This window comes from Parasteatoda tepidariorum, chromosome 6 (assembly GCF_043381705.1).
Source record: "Parasteatoda tepidariorum isolate YZ-2023 chromosome 6, CAS_Ptep_4.0, whole genome shotgun sequence".
Taxonomy (NCBI): domain Eukaryota; kingdom Metazoa; phylum Arthropoda; class Arachnida; order Araneae; family Theridiidae; genus Parasteatoda; species Parasteatoda tepidariorum.
This window is the reverse complement of record NC_092209.1, coordinates 72,607,882-72,632,877: the sequence shown is the minus strand read 5'-3', so window position 1 is coordinate 72,632,877 and position 24,996 is coordinate 72,607,882. Positions and strand designations below refer to the sequence as shown.

At 30.1% G+C, this 24,996-nt stretch overlaps 1 protein-coding gene across 1 annotated transcript; it reads left to right on the top strand.

Moving 5' to 3' along the window:
- The first annotated feature begins 325 nt into the window (after positions 1-325).
- Positions 326-24,719, top strand: LOC107454098 (bcl-2-like protein 1). Its single transcript, XM_043039948.2, has 5 exons — positions 326-432; positions 2,195-2,272; positions 4,268-4,385; positions 7,093-7,320; positions 22,194-24,719. Exons 1-5 carry the CDS (start codon positions 326-328, stop codon positions 22,308-22,310), a joined length of 648 nt encoding a protein of 215 aa, XP_042895882.2. The 3' UTR covers positions 22,311-24,719.
- Positions 24,720-24,996: the final 277 nt, after the last annotated feature.

Genomic DNA, 24,996 nt, shown 5'->3' with positions numbered 1-24,996 from the left:
CAAAGAATAACATTTAATGACATTTTAGTCTTTTCTTTAAGGGTCAAGTTTCAGAAACATTTCATTCACATTTGTAACTTTTTTAAATTCTTCCTGACCTTACGTTTTTTAAAAGAAAATTTTAAAATGTTGTTTTTTTCTTTTAGATAGATAGATAGATAGATAAATAGATAGAGAGAGGAGGAGGAGAGGGGGGACAAAAAAATCTGAGAAAATTGTGTTGTATTTCCCCAAAAATCGTTTATAATGAAAGGCTTGAAATTTGTGGTTATGTATAATTATAAATTTAATTTTTTAATAATCTACATTGAACATTTAGTAATCTATGCATCATCAACCAACAACCATAAATTCCAACGTCAGGGCTTTATTGCTAGCATCCGTTGTAACACTTCAGAAATGGTGCAGGGATAATGTTCCCAGTACCATACTGTAAGATGATTTATGGATGGGAGGTCTTTTTGTGTGTTAGCGACGATTGATAAGATTTGGTTTTGAAATAGCCAGATATTATGTATATAAATACAATACACCATTTCTAACAATAAATTTATTAATTCTTTTAAAATGTCCGTGATAAATTGCAAAATTTCCTATTACTTACATAGATTTAGCTAAAAAAAAGGTTATTATTCACAAATTTATCTTTTCATAAGTCTTTATAAAATTTAATGCTTACATTTAAGCTTTATTTTTTTCTTTACAAATTTTGACAAAAATTTTCTATTTCTTATAACCAGTTATAAGTTTCTTATAACCACTTATCATCCCACTAAAAATTAAATAAGTCTAAAGAATGTTGCGACGCAGTTGCAAATAATAAATTCAGAATAAATGCATTTGATGTAGATGTAAACATAAGTAACTCAAAAAGTTAATTACTAGACAGTTATATATCGGATATCAAATTATTGCACATTTTTCTTTTAAAATTTAATGATGTTTTCTTTACATAGAAATTCATATTTTCGCTATCATAAAAAGCAATCCCTAACAAGGCAACTGTTAAGCAAAAGGTTCAATCCTGTTTCTAATGTAACATTTGTAACTATTATACTTAAGAAGTAGGTGTTTGTATTTGTACACGTATTTATAAGAAATTCTTTTAATTTAAATAAATTTAAAAAATTCAAAATAAAAATAACTATTGCTAAAACCAATTACTTTTTCGTATATTGCCTGACTGAAATAAAATTTACGAAAAATGTATTTATATTGATTGAAATTAGATGCAAAAATTTTTGAAAATAAAAAGCTTTTCTTCTATAAATAATAAAGCTGGGTCGTTGACAGAATTTGTAATCTAAATTAACTGAGCTAAATATAATAAATAAAAACTAAAATAATAACTTTTTATAAACTATTCAATAAGTTCTGCATTCAAAAATTCAGATTAATCAATTCCGTGGAATCGGAGTTTAAGAAAAATTACTTTCATTAATCTTATTGCAAATGTTTAAATTGTTACTTCTTGCAAAATTAATTTATAATCTTTAAACGTTTTTGAGCATATTTATTTTACTGAAATATTTAAAAAGAACACATAAAGCTGTTAAAACTGATAGAAAATCGAGCTTTTTATTTTCTGGAAAAGCCAAAACGTTATGATTAAATGAAAATAAATAATATTAATAACGGTAGTATAAATCAGCATTTAGATTTTAAAAAAAGGGAGGGGGGAATTATATAGTAGTGCTAAAGAAAATTCTTTAGAGGAATGTAATGTTTCTATTGTTTTTATTTTACTTTGTAACTCATTCTAATCACACCTTTAAGGTGATCTTTCAGAAATATTTCTTATTTTTACGAACTTTGAATTTATGATTTGAACTATCCACAAGCTATGATATATAGCTATGATTGAATTCAGTACTTGCAGGAAGATGTAATTTCTAATGAATTTTAGACATTACTACATACGTGCATGTTACTTTCGATTAGTATCTCATGTTGACCTCTAACATGTTATTTGTAAGTTTTTGTGATGCACTATAGTAGAGAGATTGTGCATCCCTGTGTTGGAATGCCCTATAAATACTAAAATAATTTTTTTTTGTTGCCAAATTTATTGGATCAAAAAATATCTATCCTAATTCAATGTATTTAGACTTTAAAAGTATAGCTGTAATAATTTATGTAATTAAAGAGTCATTTTGTGTAATAATATTTAAATAAGAAAATTTTGAAATTTCAGCGTAGAAGCTGGGGTCCAAAATGTTTTACTTCGCCATATTGGAAATGATCTTAGAAACATAGCCAATGACTTTGAAAGGTTAGTTTATTAATTCATTATTTGATAGTCACAACTTGATGGGTTTGAGTCTTTTTGTAGATTTAATCTAATAGAACTATCTGTTTTGCAATTTTAAAATTTGAGAGGTCTAGTCGAAATATTCTTGCTCTGCAGTCATATATGGCTGTTCCTTTGTATGTACCCTCTGGGGAAATAAACTTCGGCCAAGCTTTATTCCATGATTTTGTTCATGAAGAATTTGAGCAACAGGGATTAGATGCTGCTGCTGTTATTGATAACTCAAATGAAGATATTGTCAGAGAACATATGGCTATGGCACAAAATCTTATGAATGCTGAGATAGATGGGTAAATTTAATGAATTGTTAAAAAATATTGTATATTAAATAACTTTTGATGCAATTTTTTGTTCTCTAATCTTTTCAGATTGTGGCCACTTTGCAAAATTAACATTTTTCAGTTTCTTTTCTCGTAATTTTTCTGGCATTTAATATTTAAACCGTTTCTTGTGTAATGCAAAAATTCATCCGCATTGCCACGACAGCCCTTTGTGAGCCTGGGCCTTCCTCAGACGCTTTTCCCATTCTGCCCTTCTCCCAGCAATTGTTTCCCAGTTCTTTACTTTTAGGATGGCAAAATCCTCATCCACACAGTCCTTCCATCTCTTTTTGGGCCTTCCTCTTGGCCTTTTATTGGAGGGGGTTGCATTAGAGACTCTCAATGCTGTTCGTTCTGGGCTCATTCTCACTACATGCCCGGTCCATCGCATTCTACTTAATTTAATAGATTTAATGATATCATCGCCATCAAAGATTCTATATATTTCAAAATTATATCGTTTCCTCCAGTTGTCGTTATCGAGTATAGGGCCAAAGATGGTTCGTAGGATCTTCCTTTCGAAGGTTGCTAATAAATTCTCTTCCCTTTTTGTTGAAGTCCATGTCTCTGAAGCATAAGTCAAAACTGACTTGATTAATACCTTATAAAGTAAGATCTTAGTCTTTCTTTTAATTAAGTGAGATTTCAATAATGATCTTAAACCATAGAAGCAGCGATTGGCTGCGATTATTCTTTTTTTGATTTCAGGATTGATGTCATTTTGATAGTTTATTTCTGATCCTAAATGCAAAAATTAGACACATTTAATCTAAAATGTAAGATAGTGTATGTATAATCCACAAGCTAGCATTGTCTGGCCGGGATAGCCTGGTTGTTAGGGCACTGGACCCATGTCCTAGAGTTCGTGGGTTCGAACCCCTGCCGGCCGAAGACTCTCCGTGTGGTAAATGGTGACTAGTGCACTTTAAATCTGTCGAGTCGCAAAGTCCTCCATGTTCCCATAACAAATCAATACCTCTGGGGGTACTGATCAGGAGTTTCCTTGTCTTCTGTATTAGGTTCAAAATTACAAGGCTACGGAGTTGAACATTAGTAGTCGTTTACCCAAAATTGGGTCTGCTCTTCAACGACGGATATAAGATATAAGCTAACATTGCCTCCTAGGCATTGCATAATGCTAATTAAAAATGTATTAAAGAAAAACTATTTCACAAATAGTATACAAATTAAGATAATGTCTTTTTTTTCCCAACTGAAACAAAAAGCTGTGTTAGAAAGTTTTTATTTTTAATTGTTCATCTTGCTCTTTTATTCACTCATAGTCTTAGTGTAAGCACTTTGTAACCATTTAGTTTTATATATGACTATGATTTAATTCACTACTTGCAGGAAGATGTAATTTCTAATGAATTTTACACATCACTACATACATGCATGTTACTTTCGATTAGTATCTCATGCTGGCCTAACATGTATTTTTTGTATATTTTCGTGTTAGAATGCTCTATAAATACTAAAATTATTTTTTTTTGTTACCGAATATATTGGATGCTATCAAAATATATATATCCTAATTCGATGTATTTAGACTTTAAAAGTATAGTGGTAATAAGTTACGTAATTAAAGAGTCATTTTGTGTAATAATATTTAAATAAGAAAATTTTGAATTTTCAGCTTAGTGGCAGGGGGCCAAAATGTTTTACTTCACAGTATTGGAAGGGATCTTAGAAGCATAGCTAATGACTTTGCTGACAGTCCCCAAAGAGGACAGATTAAGCAATGCGCAAATTTAGTATGTATTATTTTGTTTTCTTGCCAATGTTGTTTAATATTCTCTGCTGAATTTGAGTTAGAAATTTTGAATTTATAGAAATATTTTTTTACCCCTCTTATTTATTCATATAATTTTATTAAAGTTGCATGTTTGTTTCTTGTTTACTTATTATAGTTTACTTATTATAGTATATATTTTAAAATTTGTTAAGAAAATATATGAATTTTCTAAAGAAAACAAGCGTTTTTAAAAAGTGCTTAAAGGTGCTTATTTTCGTTTTTTAAAAGCCTTTAAAGATGCTTTTTTCCATGGGTGTTTTTAAAAAGTGCTTAATTTTCCCTTTTCCGAAATGTGATATTTTTCTTTTCCATGCTGATTTTCGCCACAAATTATGCAAAAAGACATTGTCCTATTCAACGTTTCACAATTAATTCAGCCCCAATCTATTTCGGCTTACCGCCGGTGTATGGAAGGACCATTACATGTTTGATGAAATACTTGCGGGTCCACACTTGCGTATTCTGAGCTGGATTCAGTGGTAAGGATTTTTGACTCTCATGTGCAACCCTGCTGCATTTTGCAAGAGATTCTCAATTTCAGACTTCATTTTCCGCTCTCTGTAATAGAATCGAAAAATCTCTCAAATTTTTGCTGATTACGGGAACCAACTAAACACTGCCAATGTTTTTTTCTCTATCAGTGATAGAATTTCTCTTGTTAATTTCGTCGTTTGTGACACGCCATCGTCTTTGTCACTGTAAATAATACCGGATAAAACCATCAATTGTCAAAAACTTGCCAACCCCGTCTTTGATGATAGTTTATGATAGTTTTCAAAGGGCTTAAAAATATTTTTTGAGTGCTTGAAAAGTGCTTAAAAGGTGCTTATTTTTTGTTGAAAAATTTGGCTACCACGTCCTAGAAAATGGCTCACTTGATAAAAAAGTGCTACTTTTTCTCTTCATATTCTTGTATTCGTGCGCGTTTCCCCTTGTATAAAATTCCATTTATTCAAACAGCTCTTGATTTTATTATCAGTGGCGTACGCAAGGGAGGGCTTTAGAGGTTTAAACTCCCCCCTTGAGCTCAGACAAAATGGTAAAAATGAAAATTTTAGTAGAATTATGCGGGCTATTATTTTTTGAGACAATATATTTTTATTTCCCTTATGCCAATTTTATTTTTCTCACGGTATTTCTCAGAACACTGAAAAAACATTTACTATAATACGGTTGTACTTTTGAAACCAAATTCACGTTATACTGTTACGGACTGGTTTCTTTCTGTGCTGCCAGTCGCGATAGTTTTCGAGACGGGATTTCATTTGCGAGGTCTTTACGCGATGATTCTGGAATCCTACACGTTCTGTCGTGTTTGAGACAATTCGAGAATTTTGGAGTTGCGGTGAAAATTTATATAAAAGAGGGAACGGAGAACAGTGGCGTTAGTTAGTCAGACTAAGAGTTATCTCTGCCGTTTGTCTTTCGGAGTTCGTTGCTANTATTCGTGCGCGTTTCCCCTTGTATAAAATTCCATTTATTCAAACAGCTCTTGATTTTGTTATCAGTGGCGTACGCAAGGGAGGGGTTTAGGGGTTTAAACTCCCCCCTTGAGCTCAGACAAAATGGTAGAAATGAAAATTTTAGTAGAAATTATGCGGGCTATTATTTTTTGAGACAATATATTTTTATTTCCCTTATGCCTACTTTTTTTTTTCTCACGGTATTTCTCAGAACACTGAAAAAACATTTACTATAATACGGTTGTACTTTTGAAACCAAATTCACGTGATACTGTTACGGACTGGTTTCTTTCTGTGCTGCCGCGATAGTTTTCGAGACTGGATTTCATTCGCGAGGTCTTTACGCGATGATTCTGGAATCCTACATGTTCTGCCGTGTTTGAGACAATTCGAGAATTTTGGAGTTGCGGTGAAAATTTATATAAAAGAGGGAACGGAGAACAGTGGAGTTAGTTAGTCAGACTAAGTTATCTCTGCCGTTTGTTTTTCGGAGCTCGTTGCTAAATCTGATTTGTTTTGTCTTAACAAAAAGTTCATTCAATCGCCGAACCCGTCGTCGTCGTTATTTCGACTAGTGAAGAAATCAGTAACAATACTATTGGAGATACTGAGCTCGTTGAAGTTATTCATTCCAGCTCGAAGCTTTAAGATCGTAGCATAGCGGATATTTCTGTGCCAATATATATATATATTTGCACTTGGATCTTTAGGATGTCAAAACGCAAGAATTTAACAATTTAATTATTTTGAGAAAAAATCATGACCTGAAATTAGTGAGGTGACAGCATCTAGTACCAATGTAAGTTTTTCTGTTGAACAGAAATGTGACACTTCCGTTGAAGAAAACGTTTCTAGCTCATCAAAATCTGATGAATGTGAAAGTGGCGCTCAAAGTGTTACTTCCCACCCATATGACATTGGACTTTTTTCAGAAGATATTACATGCGAGAAGATATTACATTATGTTCTTAAACTTAAAAAAATCAAATTAAAATTTAACTAAACAATGTTATCTAATTAAAAAGTCAAATTATCTAGCTGTCTAAATTAGGGAAATAATAGTGCTTTATTACATACTCGAATTTCTTTTAGTAGTTTCAGAAAATCATGAACACCCCCTTGAAAAAATTCTGCGTACGCCACTGTTTGTTATACTTATTCCAGTTTCATATTTGGCACTCATATTTTACTAATCATTTTTAGGTTGACCTGGAAGCATCTACTTTTGAAGGATTTTGGGCTTTACTGGAAGAAGTATTTAGACATGGTATCAATGTTTATAATATAGTTGCCTTGTTTTACTTTTGTTCTGATATTCTTATCAGATCTGTAAAAATGGAATTGGCAAGAATTGGAACAAATTTGTTTAGATGGGCTCTACTGTACATATCTGAACAAGTTTGCAGATGGGTTTATGAAAATGGTGGTTGGGTAAGTTAATTACTTTTATGTTTAATATGAATTAGTTTAGTGGCGTAAGTTTAATTCCGGCTTTAAAAAATTGAGTAATGTGATAGCTATTTCAATCGACCCATATTTTTATTACTACTACGCGTGCTCCCAAACTTCTCTTCTTTCGCAAATTGTTCTTAGTCTGTTATAATCATCTTTAATATATTCTCCTAGTTGTTATCCATGGTGATAAAAGCATTTTACCTGGTGAAATATTATTATTTAATACTTAGATCAAAGACAAATATTATTATTGTATTATTATAGTTGTAGATATGATTATTATTTGAGGAAGATTTTCATATTAAGATCTGTGGCAGAATAATCGCCAAGTCTTGGCAAATTCCGGGCGACGACCCGTAAGAAGCTAATTGAAATATAATTGAAATACAGTTAGAGACAAACTCGACAGGTATAACTCATAGCCATCCCCAGACAAACATCTAATTTTTTTTTTTTTTTTTTTTAAACTTTTCTGTTTAAAATCAATTTGGCGTCTTGGCGATTCTAGTTGGCGGGGCAGATTACATTACGAAAATAGTCGCTGTAAAGTATCTACCACTACAAAAATATAATTCCAATTCACTAGTATATAAGACATGTTAACTCGATCCTATGTTGGGGTACCTTTTCATGGATGAAGGTTGACTTTGTCGATATCTTCTCTCCCGACATTGGTGACCTTCTGACGTGATATGAACACGATTTCCTTGTTAGATTTGAACACGCCTACTTCGATGGATGGCCCACATTGAACCGTTGACTTGCTACTTGTGACTGCGACATTATCCGCATCATCATGCTGTTGCTACTCAGTTTCGATCACGCATAACGAACGACAACTGCTAATGGCAACACAGGAGCGACCACGACTGTGATCTTAATAAAGTTCTCCCGGCTCCTCGCAGAAACAGCAATGAATCAACTAGTGGTATCCGTTCATTGAATTCTATCACAAATATAATTCTGGTGGGGGAGTACTGTAGTGTATCTACCACTACAAAAATGTAATTCCAATTTATTAGTATATAAGACATGTTAACTCAATTCTATGGTGTAGTACCTTTTCAAAGATGAAGGTTGATATTGCCGAATTGTACTTTCCCCACAGCCCCTATTTTATTTTAAATGTTAGTTTTAGAAATAAGTATTTCAAAATTAAAATTTTGCCAATTGACCAAATTTACATATAATTGCAGGATTGTTAGCAGTGAGGTGGGACATATGAGGTTTTTATCATGGTGTATACTGCTTTAGGAAAACCTATCTTTCCTCTGATTTTTAGTGACTAAAAAAGTATTTTTTACCCATACTTTTTGCTATTTGGAAAAAAATATGTTTCCGCTATGGTTTTTACCATTTTTTAAAAAAAATTATTATTGTTTCTGCCTTGTTGCAGAAAGTTACCGAGTTCTTGTAGAGAATAATTTTCTTTGGGAAGTAAAAAAATTAGCTTTTCTTTTCTGCAGAAAGTTTTGAAAGATTTTATCTTATCTTCAGAATTATATTCAAAATATGCCTTTCTCGCCCATCGGATTGGGGGAAAAATGCTTGTGATTTTTCTATTCTCATTTGAGAATAATGAAGTAAAAAAATTTTTTTTTCTGCTGTTATTATTACTGATTTACACGTAGCTTTTAAAATCCGATATTTTTATTGCAATATTATTCATTACAACAGCGGAATCTCAAAATGAAAACGCGCATTTAGTAACCACTTTTGAAGAGCCCAATTCGTGGAACTTCATCGTCAATCTCTTTTTCGGTAGTTACTGCTACAGATTTCATGATTTATTTTTAATGTGGTGATGAATTTCAAAATGCGAAAAAGAAAATAATTATTGTGTTATCTTCCTGCTAAATGTGAGAATATCGCCCATAATTTTAGAATAGTAAAAAGTATTACATATTCAATTTAAAAAATTATTTTTTTATTTATTTTTTTGAAGCTAACGCTTCTGTTACTTTAAATTAGTGATATGAATATTTGTTATTTTTAAGTATCTTGCAGAAAGATATTAACCAGAAAACATGTAACCTTAGAGCAACATTGTGTACATTTCTTAGTTTGCTTAATTTTTACCTACTTTCTCCCTAGAAAACATTTAACCTTACGACAACCTTGTATCGGAATTTTCTTTTTATTATCATGAAAATGTTTGTACTAAAAACCTTTTTTCAATAAAGGAAAAATATTGCAGTTTCAAACATTTCATCCTAAAAGGATTAAAAAATTTTTTTAAAGTTTTTTTAAAAAGCATTGTCACTTAAGTAAAATGGTCACTTAGGCTCATAGTGAAGTTAGGCTCGCAGAAAATGCCGTTCATGGGTTAAATTTAGTAGGAATAACACAACCTGTGACGTAGGCTATAGTATACCCAATTAAATTATATGTGTATCAAAACAAACTAAAAAAATATTTATAGAAAAACAATACTTTTATTATTTTTATGCTAGTGAGAACCAAAACAATATGGAAATGAATGAGGGAAAACTGGATCCTACCACGTGATTTCCCGTCCAATAAAAATGTAGCGTTAAACGTTTAACGCAACCTTGTTGGAAGTCGCATAAGAAGTAGAACTTCAAAAGGTTTTTTCTGAGTTAAAATAAACCTTATTTTGCTATCTGGGACTACCGTGAATAACGTTTGATCTAATGATCAAATCTTATAAGTTCTAAGACTGAATCTTAATAGTTCGAGAGGGTGACTTAAAATATGATAATTAATTTAGAGCAGACGACGTTGTAAGTTACAAAATCGAACACGAAAACATTCAGATTTTTCGTTCGAAGGGATAGCCGCAATCTGGCAATCGAATCTTAAAAATACGTATCGAAAATACTATATCGAATTTTAAAAATACGACTGTTTTAAAATTTGATTTCTCAGACTCTCTTCAATTGCTTTGGTTAAATTTCATATTTTGCCATGTAAAATTACATTCTTCAAAATGATGTCAAAAATTGTATACCCATAAAACTTTTTTTGACTCTTATTAAACAATATAATAAAAAATAATAAATACTTACTAAAACTTACATTTCGCATGGAGTTTTCTTTGTGTAAAAATTTTTTTTAATTGCGTGCAAAAAAATTTCAATTTGCTTAAAAAGTTCTCGAGATATGGCGAAATACGCTAAAACTAATACTAACTTTAAGGTGTTCAAACTTTGAACGGCTCTCCTGACCAAACCATTGGAATCCTATTTCCCAGATTGCAGCTATCCCTATATTTTTGGGATAAAAAATCTGAATCCTTCGCAAAAAGATATGTTTATTCAGAAAAAGTACGTTTTTGTGTCTCATTTTGTAACTTAAAATATTGCCAGAACTGATTAATTAGCATATTTGAGGTCACCCCCTTGAACCTTTAACATTGAGAATTATAGAACGTGAAAAGCTGATCATCAGATCAAATGTAATTCAGAAGACTCCCTTCAGAAGAGAAGAAGATTCAGAAGACTAATTTTTAGATTCGTTATTACCTTTTTCAAGCCTTATAAAATATATTAGTTTCTCGGGTTTACAGGAATCAAAAATTGACATAGATGAAATTTTTAAAATGTTTGAGGACAGTTAGACCTTGTTTTTTTAAATTGAATTAAACCCAATTCTTTCATTGAAATAGCGAGGGTTTATTTAATCAAATTAAGTCATATATCTTAGTTTTCAAAAATTTCTCGTTTTAAATTATATACTTATATTTCAATGAACATTTTTTAAAACTATTTAGTTATATGAATCAAAACATTTTGATCTATGATATTAATATTTGTTTATGAATAGTATAGTGACTAAAAGATTTTTCAAAAGTGAAGTTATTTAAAAACATTCAATATCTTCCATGAACTTAATACATAAATTTATATTTAGAAGTATCATTAAGTTAGAATATAAGCTTATGATTTTGTCTAATATACTATGATATAAGTATTCTCTTCTTATTTTCAAGCTACTGAAGCTGTTGTGGCACTCTTTGTTTAAAGCCTATCCACCGCGTCAAGGTGGTGCCACATCGGATAGGGTCGGTTTTTAATTGTCCTGCCAAAAACCGTATAAAAAGCAGATAGTGATTCGATTTTTAATTGTCCTTCGGCCAAAAATCGTGTAAAATGCAAGCAATATTTTGATTTTTAATTGTCTTAAAGCCAAAAATCACAGAAAAAGCAACTGCAAGAAAAGGTCCGGACACAGCGTAACCCTCAGAACATGCTGATGCTACTTATCACGGACATCCAGAGAGATTAAATCAATCTCTCTGGGCCATACAGAACAGTTACTCTGTCTGGCTCAGAAAATCCAATTGCCAGTGAACAATGTTCACCCTGTCCAACGTTTTGCATTGAACAGCAATTGAATTTGGAAAAGAACTTGCAGATCCTTCTAAACCACTTCATAATGCCAGTGGGTATTTAAAACGCTTTTTTTTGAAAAGAACTTAATAAGAACAAGTTGATCGCACCACTATCAAAATGGAAATGATTGAAATAAAACAATGTTTCGTTATTAATCTTGTAACAATTAAATTAGAGTACTGTTGGTATGGAAAGACGGAAGATGTATTTAAGTAACGAACGTAAACAATGAGTAAGCTAATTGTTAAAATGAACTGCAAGTTAGAATTGTTTTATTCTTGAGCACAAGCTTGGTGTGCAAATGATCAGTTCCAATGAAATAGGAAAACACTTTTAAAAAAATTCACTCTTTTTATAGGAATAAGCGTTCGGGACATAATTCTTTTAATGCAATAAAAACTCGATGTAACGAAAGCAGCATATAACGATAAATTCATTATTACGACTATTCCAATAATTCATTAGTTTCCGTCAAAATATTAGTATTAAATATACAAAAATTGTATATTTAGGACAAGTAAGCCCCCTTTCTTGACAAACTTTTTTAGGGCGGGACATTTTTCTGCCGTTTATGTGAACAATCCTAGTTGAGAAAGGAGAATATATGGAAGGCAACTTTATTACTTTTTAAAAATGATTATTATTTATCAATTTGAAAAATTGAATAAAAATGGGAGATAGTTTATGGATTGATGTTTTTGGATTTAGTTTTGATGTTTTGGATTCTGGAGATAGTTTTTGGATTTGAATGAGTGCAGTTTCAATTATAATTTATGTGGTTTTTAATAGCTATGTTTTTAAAAATTCCATTTTTTTTTTTATTACGATGCGTGAAATTTTGAATTCGAATAATCACTTTCTAACACTCTTTATTTGAGACGATTTCATTGTAAATACAGTCGAACCTCGTTAACTCGAACCTCGATTTCGCGAATTTTTCGATATCTCGAAGAAAAAAAAATTCCCTACAAATTTCCTATACACTCAATGTTAAAAAAAACCTTGATTTATCGAATTTCTTTTTTCTAGTCCCTCGATAACTTGAATTTTTTTTCTCCATAAATAGTGTAGATTTGTTTTTTGAAAATAAAAAAAAATATTCCAAAAAAAAATTTTAAGAATAGAAAGCCAATTCTCATAATAAATTCTCAAACAAACACTTTCTGCTGTGGAGATTGAGAGGCAGCTGAATATGTCAGAGGAGATATTTAAAGCTATAGTCCACTTAGAATAGACAAACTTTCTTACACATTTTTAAAGCAAACAACAATTGAATCTTTTTAAGTGTAAAAAGTGTTTTTAGAATAAATATGGAATAGTAAATAAGGTATGTAAAGAGCATTTTTCTTTCTTCTAACATCGATAACATGCGATTTTCGATAATTCGAATTTTCGGTATCTCGAATTTTTTCTCCTCTCCCTTCAAGTTCGAGATATCGAGGTTTGACTGTATCATCCAAGTGACTTTCCGACAGTTATTGTTGCGCATTTCCACACGATTTTTTTAATTCCGGATATTTTTGGTACGATATTATTACGATTCGCACGTTTCGAATCGTCTATTTAAATATAAATTTTTTAGCTTGCTTAATTTTTACCTACTTTTTCCCTAGAAAACATTTAACCTTACGACAACCTTACATCGGAATTTTCATTTTTATTGTCACGAAAATGTTTGTATAGTAAAAAACTTTTTTCAACAAAGCAAAAATACTGCAGTTTCAAACCTTTCATCCCAAAAGGATTAAAATTTTTTTTAAGGCTTTTGAAGTGATACTTCTTATGCGACTTCCAACAAGGTTGCGTTAAACGTTTAACGCTACATTTTTATTGGCCGGGAAATCACGTGGTAGGATCCAGTTTTCCCTTTTATTTCCATATTGTTTTGGTTCTCACTAGCATAAAAATAATAAAAATAATAAAAGTATTGTTTTTCTATAAATATTTTTTTAGTTTGTTTTGATACACATATAATTTAATAGGGTAGTATTTTTTATTTTCAAATTTAGTGGATAACAATTGTAAAAAATGAGTGAAAACAATCCCACGGACAATGCGACGGATTTAAGGTTATGTCAAGGTACGTCTCTTGTGAATATCAATTGATTGTTAGGTTTTCTCTTCTGAAATTACATTATGACGCATTCACATACATTATTAATACAAATACATTTTCCAGGGCGAGACGATGAGGCAACCACAAGCACTTCCACTGGTTCAAGAGGTCCACGAGGGAAAAATGCACAATATTACCGTGATTACAGAGCACGGAAGCGAGCGGAGCAGGAAAAAGAGTCGTTGAATAGAACGCGTGATCCTTCTACGACTGCTGATTCTTCTACAATTAACGTCGCAGGTTACGAAGTTTAACTTCTTCCGCGCGGAGGGACTCCACGCACTATTTTTTTTAAAAAAAATGTATTGTCGCTTTGGGTCCATAATGACGTTTTAGCTGGCATCACACTAGTGATAGGATCAAATTGAATTGTCGATAAAAATTTTAAGAGAAGGTGGCTTTTAGCTGAGGATACCCTGCAAAAAGAAACCTTATAATGACCTAGAATTAAGATTATTTTCACGTTGAACCTAGCTTTAATAAAGGATTTTTTCACGCTTGAAAACCCGCAATCAGCCTCGATTTAAGGTTTTTATTTAGAAGATTGTTTTCCAAGATTTTGGATTAGCGTAATGTGCTTGGAATAGAGCAGATTTTCGCAGATTTCGTTTTAAGATTAGAAGGTTTACACGTAAACCGCATATAAAACCTTTTTAGGTTTACATTCAAAGGTTTTTGCTGAATGAAAGTGAACCTTAATTTGCTATCTGGGCTTTTCAAGCGCGAAAAAAATCCTTGAATAAAGCTAGTCTTAATGTGAAAATAATATTAAATCTAGATAATTATAAGTTTTCTTTTCGCAACGTCTTGTATGTTCAGCTAAAATCCACCTTGTCATGAAATTTTAATGGACAACGCAATTTGATCCTATCGCTAGTGTGACGTCAACTAAAACGTCATTCTGTGACGTAATCGACAATACTTTTTAAAAAAGGCTTTAAAAATAATTTTTAACCCTTTTAGGATGAACGGTTTGAAACAGCAATATTTTTGCTTTATTGAAAAAGGTTTTTAGAGAAAACATTTTCGTGATAATGAGAAGAAAATTCTAACGCAAGGTTGCAGCAAGGTTATATGCTTTCTGGGGAGGTTTGTAAAAAATTCTCCTACAGGGGTTATAATATTTTTAAAACCTTTGAAGCATGTTAATATTTGAAGCATTATCATTTTAAGGAATAGTGTTCTAAAAATTTTTGGCATTTTTCTTATTATAATGTTTATTATACATTGATGAATGAAAAGAAATGTTTATATTAAACTTTAGAAAATGGGAGTCATTACTCGGATTCAAAGTTTCAATATTTCTGAGTTCTTACATTAAAAGTGGGTATTTCTGTGCTTTTTTTTATCCATCTATTAATTTCTCATTAAAAATTCTATCTATTGATAGATTAAACACAGAATTTCAAAACAAGAAGAGTTATAGTTTATCTAAAGTAAAAACTCCCCTAGCCATTCGTCTGGACCCATGGCGGTGACTATGGTAACGAGGTATAACTATTTCAAGTAGCAGTGTGGAGTCAGTGTTTAGGACAGGTTGGGTCGGGGAGAGGAAGGAAATTTTTTTCTTCGGTGTATTGTGTTAGCTTTAGAGTGAAGAGAAGTTTCCCTCCCTGAAATACACTAATTCTTGTTTCCATAGCAGCAGACGGTCTCAGACTTTGTGACGGGGGAGTGATTATCGTAGACAAACTATATGTTCAAACAATCAAGGCTTTCAATTGGTAAGCAAACGCCTGCATCAAATAAAAGCGGTAAAGCATGGGTGCAAGCCGCGATGGCTCAGGGGATAGAGCGTTCGCCTTCCAATTAGGCGAACCGGGTTCGAATCCCAGTGGATACGAATTCCGCATCCGGCTTGCACCGAACACAGTGCTGACGTGGAATATCCTCAGTGGTAGACGGATCATGGGTTAGAGTCCACTTGTCGTTAAGCTAACCGAAGGAGGTCTTCGTGGTTTTCCTCTCGATGTAACACAAATGTTGGTTCGTTACATCAAAAAATCCTCCACAAAGGTGAATTTCTCCCAATACTTGATCCAGAAATTTCCTTAACTTCGGGATTGGGTTCAAAATTACAAGGCTACGGCATTGAACATTAGTGGTCGTAAACCCATAAAATTGGGTCGGCTGTTCTAAAATATAAAATGTATGGGTGCCACTCTACTGTCCTGTGAACTTAAATCAGTCTTGAGAAAAATCAATTGACTAAATTTCATCAATTAATATCGCTTTGCCATTAGATTTTTCAATGTAAATTTTCTTTTTTTTCATTCGAAATTTGATATATTTTTTGTTAAAAATAAAAAAAAAAGTTATACATCTTAATGAAAGCATTGTTACTTTTCAAAATTATTGCATAAGATCAAGTAATGATGTAAAACAGTACAATGAAAGGATGGTGTCAGGCTTTTGTTTACTTCCTTTTCTCAGCCTTGCTAAATCTTATTCTTAAAAGTCGTGACAACTGGGCTTGGTTGAACTTCAACATCCGCTTGTGTTCAACAAAATTTGTACTATTTTTAAAATTAGTGTTCTCAATACCTCTGAAAAGGTATTAATAAAGGTATAATAAATTTGCCATTTGATTCTAGCTTTGTTAATTTAAATGCTAGATCTTTTACCAATGATCTTAGCAAAATTGCTCTTTCTGAATTAAAATCTTTGAAGTCTAACTCGGACATTTTTATTACTATTATTACTAATTTGGTCTTACGTGTATTGGACAAACCAAATGTATCCTTAAACTTTGATACAAACATATGTCCAAAATCAGGTAAAATACGAGAAGATTGAGACATATAACTGAAACAAAAATAAATAGGTTTCGTTTAGAAGTAAACAAATATGAAGCCATGGCTTTTTATTGTACTTGCTTCAACTCTTTAAACATTGGATTAAATTTTTTTTTAAAAAAAAGATAATATAGCGAACGTTTTAATTACGAGGCAATTTTTTCATATCATTAAATTCTATAAGTTTAATAAATTCATTCTAAGTTCATTAAATTCTATGAGTAAATTTTATAAGTCACTAAGTAAATTCTATAAGTCATAAGTAACTTTCATTAGTTTTTATTTACTATTTTTAAAAAAATACAGCAATAAAAAGATTTATTGTACAAATTTTTTTAAAATTACTTTTGGATGTCTTTTTTTAATTGTAATATTGACAGATTATGACTGATTATTTTTTTTATTTAACAGGAGAAAGCAATCAAACAAGTCGTGCGAGGGAGAAATAATGCATATGTTGCTCTTCGTGTTCTTGGGGTCGTTGTTGTATGGGGAATATATAAAGGAATTAAAAGCTGAAATGATTGTTTTAAAAATTTCCATTTATCCTACAGTGATTAATTTTTCAAAAAAATTGTTGCTCATGTAAAAAAACATTTATCCGTATCTTTAAAATATCATTTGTTTACTTAAACATGAAATAATTTGAATGTACAAATTTATTTTCCTTTATACAGTTTTTGTACTTTTACATATTAAAATATTCTTTTGTATAAAAGATAGTGTAGATTTTTATATAGTTATCTCACTTGTTTAAATCATAAATGAAACTTTCATTTTCTGTTAAACACATGATCAAAGTGCACAACTTTAAAATGGAAGATGTGCAAAAATTTTCTATGGATAAATAGACTGTACTTTTTGAAATTATGAGTCTTTGATTTGTGAATGCATTGTTTTTCAAAAACATTAAATATCATTTTAAAGGATTAAGAGTTATAGTATTAATTTTAAAATATATCTTAAAATGTGCCAAATTCTACTTTTCTGAAATTTTATCCATGTGTAAAATAAAATGCAGTTAGAAATTTTTTACAATAGAATATCAAGCACGTGGAAGTATCTTGCTCAAAGATAGATTTTGAAATTGGTAATTTATATTAAAAATTATTGGTTACGTAATAATATATTGATTAGTTAGTACAGCGGTTCCTAAAATAAATAATGTAATGGCTTGAAATGCTGCAGTCTACTTACAAAAGTACTTATTGAACTTTTATTTTTGTATGTCATATGGTACTTTTAATTGAAATTGGCATGTTAAGCAAGTCAAGATGGTATGAATCAAGAAAGGTGGTATGAAGTCAGGTAGTATCAATCAAGAAAGTTAAGGAATTTTTGTGCCTGTGTAAATTTTCTATGTATATTTTTAATTTTGAAAAGTTTTTGTTATATGTATTATCAAAATAATATTTTTGTGATTAATTACATAAACATGTGAAAAAATTAAAAAAAAAATTATTTGTAAAATTGGATAAACATTGAACGATTGTTAACTTTATAGATAAAGCACTTATAACCAACTGAGCGTTTGTAAAGACTTTCATATTCAAAATGAATATTACATTGATACTCATTCTTCCAAAGTTAAGATGTTTTAAAAACCATTCTTTCTTATCTTTTTTTTTCTCATTATACTAGCTGGAGGAAAAAGAGTGGTTGCTACTGTTACTCAGTGCCTATCAGTGCAAAAGAATATTGTTCCCAATTTTTTTTGTGATTTTAGTCCACGCAGTGTTGTATCATTTTGTGCAAAAGAGTCAAGCCTAAGATTTAAGCCAAGCTTTGAAAGTCGGTATGAAATTAGAGGTATTTGTTAAATAATATAGAGATAAATTTATGCTTATCAAAGTTAAATATATATTTCAATTCAAAAAAAAATTATTTTGTTGTTTTTAATTTTTTGAAAATATTATTAGTTTAAAATACATTTTACTGGAAGAGAAAAAAGATTTACTATCGTATAAATTTACATTTAAATTATTATCAATTATGTAAGAATAGTGACTGTTATGGATTTTTTGCTTATAAAATTTGATAAACTTATTCATTTTTCGTTTTTTAAATATTATTTTTGATACAATATATTTAATACAAAATATTCGATATAGTATATTTAGTGTAATATATTAAATTATATAATATAGATTTTTGTATTTTTATCTTTTTCTGTTGTGTGTCTAAAATGTGTCAACATAAATATGAACAAAATAAAAAATTATTCACTTAATTTGTATAAGACTGATTCATTTTTGTGAAATCAATGTTGCTTCTTTAGATAAATTCCGAATGTGACATAATATTGGAACATTCTAAATTTGTCAAACTAATTACTATTTTCTTAAAAAAAAATGTTTATATGATTTTTATTATTTCTAAAAATTGTTTCCTCATTTTCATATATTTTAATATGTCAAACAAAATCAAAAATTCATCCGCACTGTTCTATACAAAAATACTACATAATTTTTTTCAGTTAGTGTTGATCTTCTTATCCCAAACAATTTAAACAGCAATTTAATAATATTGAATACAATTAAAGTAATTTAAAAATCACTTAAATGTTTTAGAGGAAACTCTTTCATATTCAGCAAATTACTTTCAGTTTTCATAATCCAAACTTTTAAGAAAAACCAGTAATTTTATATTTTTAAAGCTTAATGTGTGTGCTGAAATATTTAATTTGTATTCAAATTGCATAAATTATTATTATAGTTAAGTCTTTTCAAGTTATTAAACATTTTATTTATCATAATAATGGTTTACGCCATTAATTTTCGTAAAAATTTCTATTTCTCGCTTTTCTTCGATTTATGTTTACCTATTACGTGTTTCTTCTATTTGTATTTGTTGTTTCTAGTTTAAGTAAAATTAAAAGGAAAAAAAAATCAAACTGTTTCAATTATTTGTGATTTTAAAAATTACGGAGTAATTTAATGTGCAATTTTTTACTATAAACTGAAGCATTTTGAAATTGCGATATTAATTGTTCGTTATGGTTTAGTGGTTCAAGCATTGAGCCGTCGCTGTGATTTACGAGTTGATTGGGGCTCAGCTTCTCTGATAAGTAAAGGCGATCGGTGCGTAATACTCATTGCCTATATGATGTCGTTGGTCACTAAATTGTGAAGTCTTTAACTCCATTATTCCCTGGCCAACAACGGGGTGTTGGCTGGATGGCGGGAATGAGTAACTTTATAGTTATTTTTCTTTTTAAAGTTATTGACCAATATAAATATTTTTGTTATAACTAAATTTTTTCCCCTACTTCTTTTCTTAAATATTCCCAGTTTAAACAGATTTCTTTTTAAAATACTGTTAGTTTCAGCAGACATTGTTATTTTCCTATTCATAATTTATGCAATAATTTATTTTTGTTTCTTAATATTGGAATGTGTTTAAAACGATAATTTTTTTTAGTGTTAATTAAATTGAGATTTTGTACCATTTGTTTTTTCAAGTGTTATGTGGTTTTCTTTTCAGTATGTTTAAATTAGCGAAGATGTAATAAAGTTAAACACTTTAAAATTGAAATTATTTTGAANTTATCCATCTATTAATTTCTCATTAAAAATTCTATCTATTGATAGATTAAACACAGAATTTCAAAACAAGAAGAGTTATAGTTTATCTAAAGTAAAAACTCCCCTAGCCATTCGTCTGGACCCATGGCGGTGACTATGGTAACGAGGTATAACTATTTCAAGTAGCAGTGTGGAGTCAGTGTTTAGGACAGGTTGGGTCGGGGAGAGGAAGGAAATTTTTTTCTTCGGTGTATTGTGTTAGCTTTAGAGTGAAGAGAAGCTTTCCTCCCTGAAATACACTAATTCTTGTTTCCATAGCAGCAGACGGTCTCAGACTTTGTGACGGGGGAGTGATTATCGTAGACAAACTATATGTTCAAACAATCAAGGCTTTCAATTAATAAACAAACACCTGCATCAAATAAAAACGGCAATGTATGGGTGCCACTCTACTGTCCTGAGAACTGAAATCAGTTTTGAGAAAAATCAATTGACTAAATTTCATCAATTAATATCTCTTTCCCATTAGATTTTTTAATGTAAAATTTCTTGTTTTTAAAATTTGAAATTTAATATGTTTTGTTAAAAATAAAAAAAGTTATGCATCTTAGTGAAAGCATTGTTACTTTTCAAAATTATTGCAAAAGATCAAGTAATGATGTAAAACAGTACAATGAAAGGATGGTGTCAGGCTTTTTTTTTACTTCCTTTTCTCAGCCTTGCTAAGTCGTGACAACTGGGCTTGGTTGAACTTCAACATCCGCTTGTGTTCAACAAAATTTGTACCATTATTCTGCTGTTAATCTCTCTTCTGTTGCTCTAAACTAATAGCCAACTCAATGCGTTTAAATTTAATAACAACTTCGTTCTACTCTACTGATCATCAATACCTAAGTTACCTGACATTATTTAGAGAGCTTTTAAATTTAGTGTTCTCAATACCTCTGAAAAGGAATAAATTTTTCATTTTGATTCCAGCATTGTTAATTTAAATGCTAGATCTTTTACCAATGATCTTAGAAAAATTGCTCTTTCTGAATTAATATCTTTGAAGTCTAATTCGTACACTTTTATCACTATTATTACTAATGTGGTCTTATTTGTATTGGACAAACTAAATGTGTCCTTAAACTTTGATTCAAAGATATGTTCGAAATCAGGTAAAATATGAGAAGATTGAGAGATATAACTGAAACAAAAATATATAGGTTTCGTTTAGAAGTTAACAAATATGAATCCATGGTTCTTTATTGTACTTTATAACCGTCGTTGAACAGCCGTCCCAATTTTATGGGTTTATGACTACTAATTTTCAACTCCACAGCCTTGTAATTTTGAACCCAATCCAGAAGACAAGGGAACTCCTGGATCGAGTATTGGGAGAAATTTGCCTTTGTGCAGAACTTTTTGATGGACCTAACCCGCATTTGCGTTACATGGAGAGGAAAACCATCAGAACCTCCCACGGTTAGCCTGACGGCAAGGGGACTGTAACCCATGATCCGTCTGCCACTGAGGATATTTCACGTCAGCACTGCAATCGGTTCAAGCCGGATGTGGAATTCGTATCGACTGGGATTCAAACCCGGTTCGCCGCATTGGACGGCGAACGCTTTATCTTCTAAGCCATCGCGGCTCTTCATTGTACTTTATCTGCTTCAACTCTTTAAACATTGGATTAGTTTTTTTAAAAGAAAAAACATAATATAGCAAACATTTTAATTACAGAGGCCCACCACAAATTATTCTAGAGTAATTGAAGTATCTTGTCTATTCTACTTGATTTGTTGTTTTAGGAATTTTTCATATCATTAAATTCAATAAGTTTAATAAATTCATTCTAAGTTCATTGAATTCTGTGAGTAAATTTTATAATCCATTAAGTAAATTCTATAAGTCGCTAGTAACTTTTATTAGTTTTTATGTATTATTTTTTTTAAAAAAAAATACAGTAATGAAACTATTTATTGTACAATTTTTTTTAAAAATTACCTTTGGATATCTTTTTTTAAATGTAATATTGACAGGTTATGAGTGATTATTTTTATTTCTTTAACAGGAGAAAGCAATCAAACAAGTCGTGCGAGGGAGAAATAATGCCTATGTTGCTCTTCGTGTTCTTGGGGTTGTTGTTGTTGTATGGGGAATATATAAAGGAATTAAGAAGCTGAAATGATTGCTCTAAAAATTGCCATTTATCCCACAGTGCTTAGTTAAAAAAAATTGTAGCTTATATAAAAATCATTTATCCATATCTTTAAAATATCATTTGTTTACGTAAACATGAAATAATTTGAATGTACAAATTTATTTTCCTTTATACAGTTTTTGTACTTTTAAATATTAAAATATTCTTTTGTATAAAAGATAGTGTAGATTTATATAAAATTTTCTTACTTGTTTAAATCATAAAAGAAACTTTCATTTTCTATTAAACTCATGATCAAAGCGCACAACTTTAAAATGGGAGATGTGCAAAAATTATCTATGGATAAATGGACTGTACTTTTTGAAATTATGAGTCTTTGATTTGTGAATGCATTGTTTTTCAAAAACATTAAATATCATTTTAAAGGATTAAGAGTTATAGTATCAATAATAAAATATCTCTAATAATATGCCGAATTCTATTTTACTGAAATTTTATCCATGCGTAAAATAAAATGTAGTCAGAAATTTTTTAGAATACAATATCAAGCACGTGGATGTATCTTGCTCAAAGATAGATTTTGAAATTGGTAATTCATATAAAAAAATATTGGTTATGTAACAATATATTAGTTAGTACAGCGGTTCCTTAAATATAAATGTAATGACTTGAAATGCTACAGTCTACTTACAAAAGTACTCATTGAAGTTTTATTTGTGTATGCCATATGGTGTTTTGAATAGAAATTGGCATGTTAAGCAAATCAAGATGGTATGAATCAAGAAAGGTGGTATGAAGTTAGGTAGTATCAATCAAGAAAGTTAAGGAACTTTTGTGCTTGTGTAAATTTTCTATGTATATTTTTAATTTTGAAAAGCTTTTGTTATATGCATCAGGGGTCTGTTTAGAAGAAATTTGGGTCCGTTAACGGACCCTACACAAAATATCTTTTAATAAGAACGGACCCTTCACAAAATATTTTAACGTAAAAACGGACCCTTCACAAATTTGTTTATCTTCATTATTGTTTTGTTAATCGAATAAACCCTTCCCAGGGAGAGGGGAAAGAAAGACAGATGTAAACGAACTAAAGTTCTGTCTTCCGCAGACGCTTCTTCCTTTATTCGTACGAAATGAATATTCTGCGTTCAGCAGTATAGGCTAAATACCAAATATTTGTATGTTGCATCTCTAATTTAGTTGCAGTAATTGCTGTTTATCGTTTAAAATTAAATTTTTTTATTATAATTTTACAGTGTTGAGCATAATCTTGTATCTTTTTACAATTTAAACTCCTTTAAAAAGTTTTTTTTCAATAACAGGACCCTATTTGCACAAATTCACAAAAGCGGGACCCTGGTTGAAAGAATGCGACTTAACGTTTCTTTTATATTCGCAAATTACGAGTAATTTTTTCACAATTTTACAAAAACGGACCTTTCACAAAATGTCTGGACAGACCCCTGTGCATTATCAAAATAATACTTTTGTGATTGATTACATAAACATGTGAAAACAATTTTTTAAAAAATCTATCTGTAAAATTAGATAAACATGTAACGATTGTTAACTTTATAGATGAAGCACTTATAACCAACTGAGTGTTAGTAAAGACTTTCATATTGAAAATGAATATTGCATTGATACTCATTCTTCCAAAGTTAAGATGTTTTAAAAACCATTCTTTCTTATTTTTTTCGCTACCATTATACTATTTAGAAGAAAAAGAGTGGTTGCCCCTGGTACTCAGTCCCTATACCTATCAGTACAAAAGAATATTGTTCCCAATTTTTTGTGATTTCGGTCCACGGAGTGTTTTACCATTTTGTACAAAGGAGTCAAGCTTAAGATTCTAGCCAAGCTTTGAAAGTCGGTATGAAATCAGAGGTGTTTGTTAAATAATATAGAGATAAATTTATACTTATCAAAGTTAAATATATATTTCAATTTAAAAAAAATATTTATTTTGTTGTTTTTAATTTTTTGAAAATATTATTAGTTTAAAATACATTTTACAGAAAGAGAAAAAAGATTTACAATCATATAAATGTACGTTTCAATTTCTATCAATTTTGTAAGAATAGTGACTGTTATTGTTTTTTTGTTTATAAAATTTAATAAACTTGTTCATTTTTCGTTTTTTAAATATTATTTTTGATACAATATATTTAATACAAAATATTCGATATAATAAATTTAGTATAATATATTAAATTATATAATATATATTTTTGAATTTTTATCTTTTTCTGTTGTGTGTCTAAAATGTGTCAACATAAATATAAACAAAATAAAAAATTATTCATTTAATTTGTGTAAGACTGATTCATTTTTGTGAAATCAGTGTTGCTCCTTAGACTAAATCCCGAATGTGATATAATAAAACTAACTATGTTAAAGTTATTACTATTTTTTTTAATAAAAAAAATGTTTTTATGCTTTTGATTTTTTCTAAAATTTTTTGTCTTCATTCATTTTCATATGTTTTAATATATCAAACTGAAACAAAATCAAAAATCCATACGTCCTCCTCCATACAAAAAATAGTTAGTTTTTCAGTTAGTGTTGACCTTCTTATTTTAAAATTTAAAAAGGAATTTAATTATACCGCATACAATTAAACGAATTTAAAAATCAATTAAATCTTTTAGGGAAACTCTTTCATATTTACCAAATTACTTCCAGTTTTCATAATCCAAATTTTTAAGAGAAA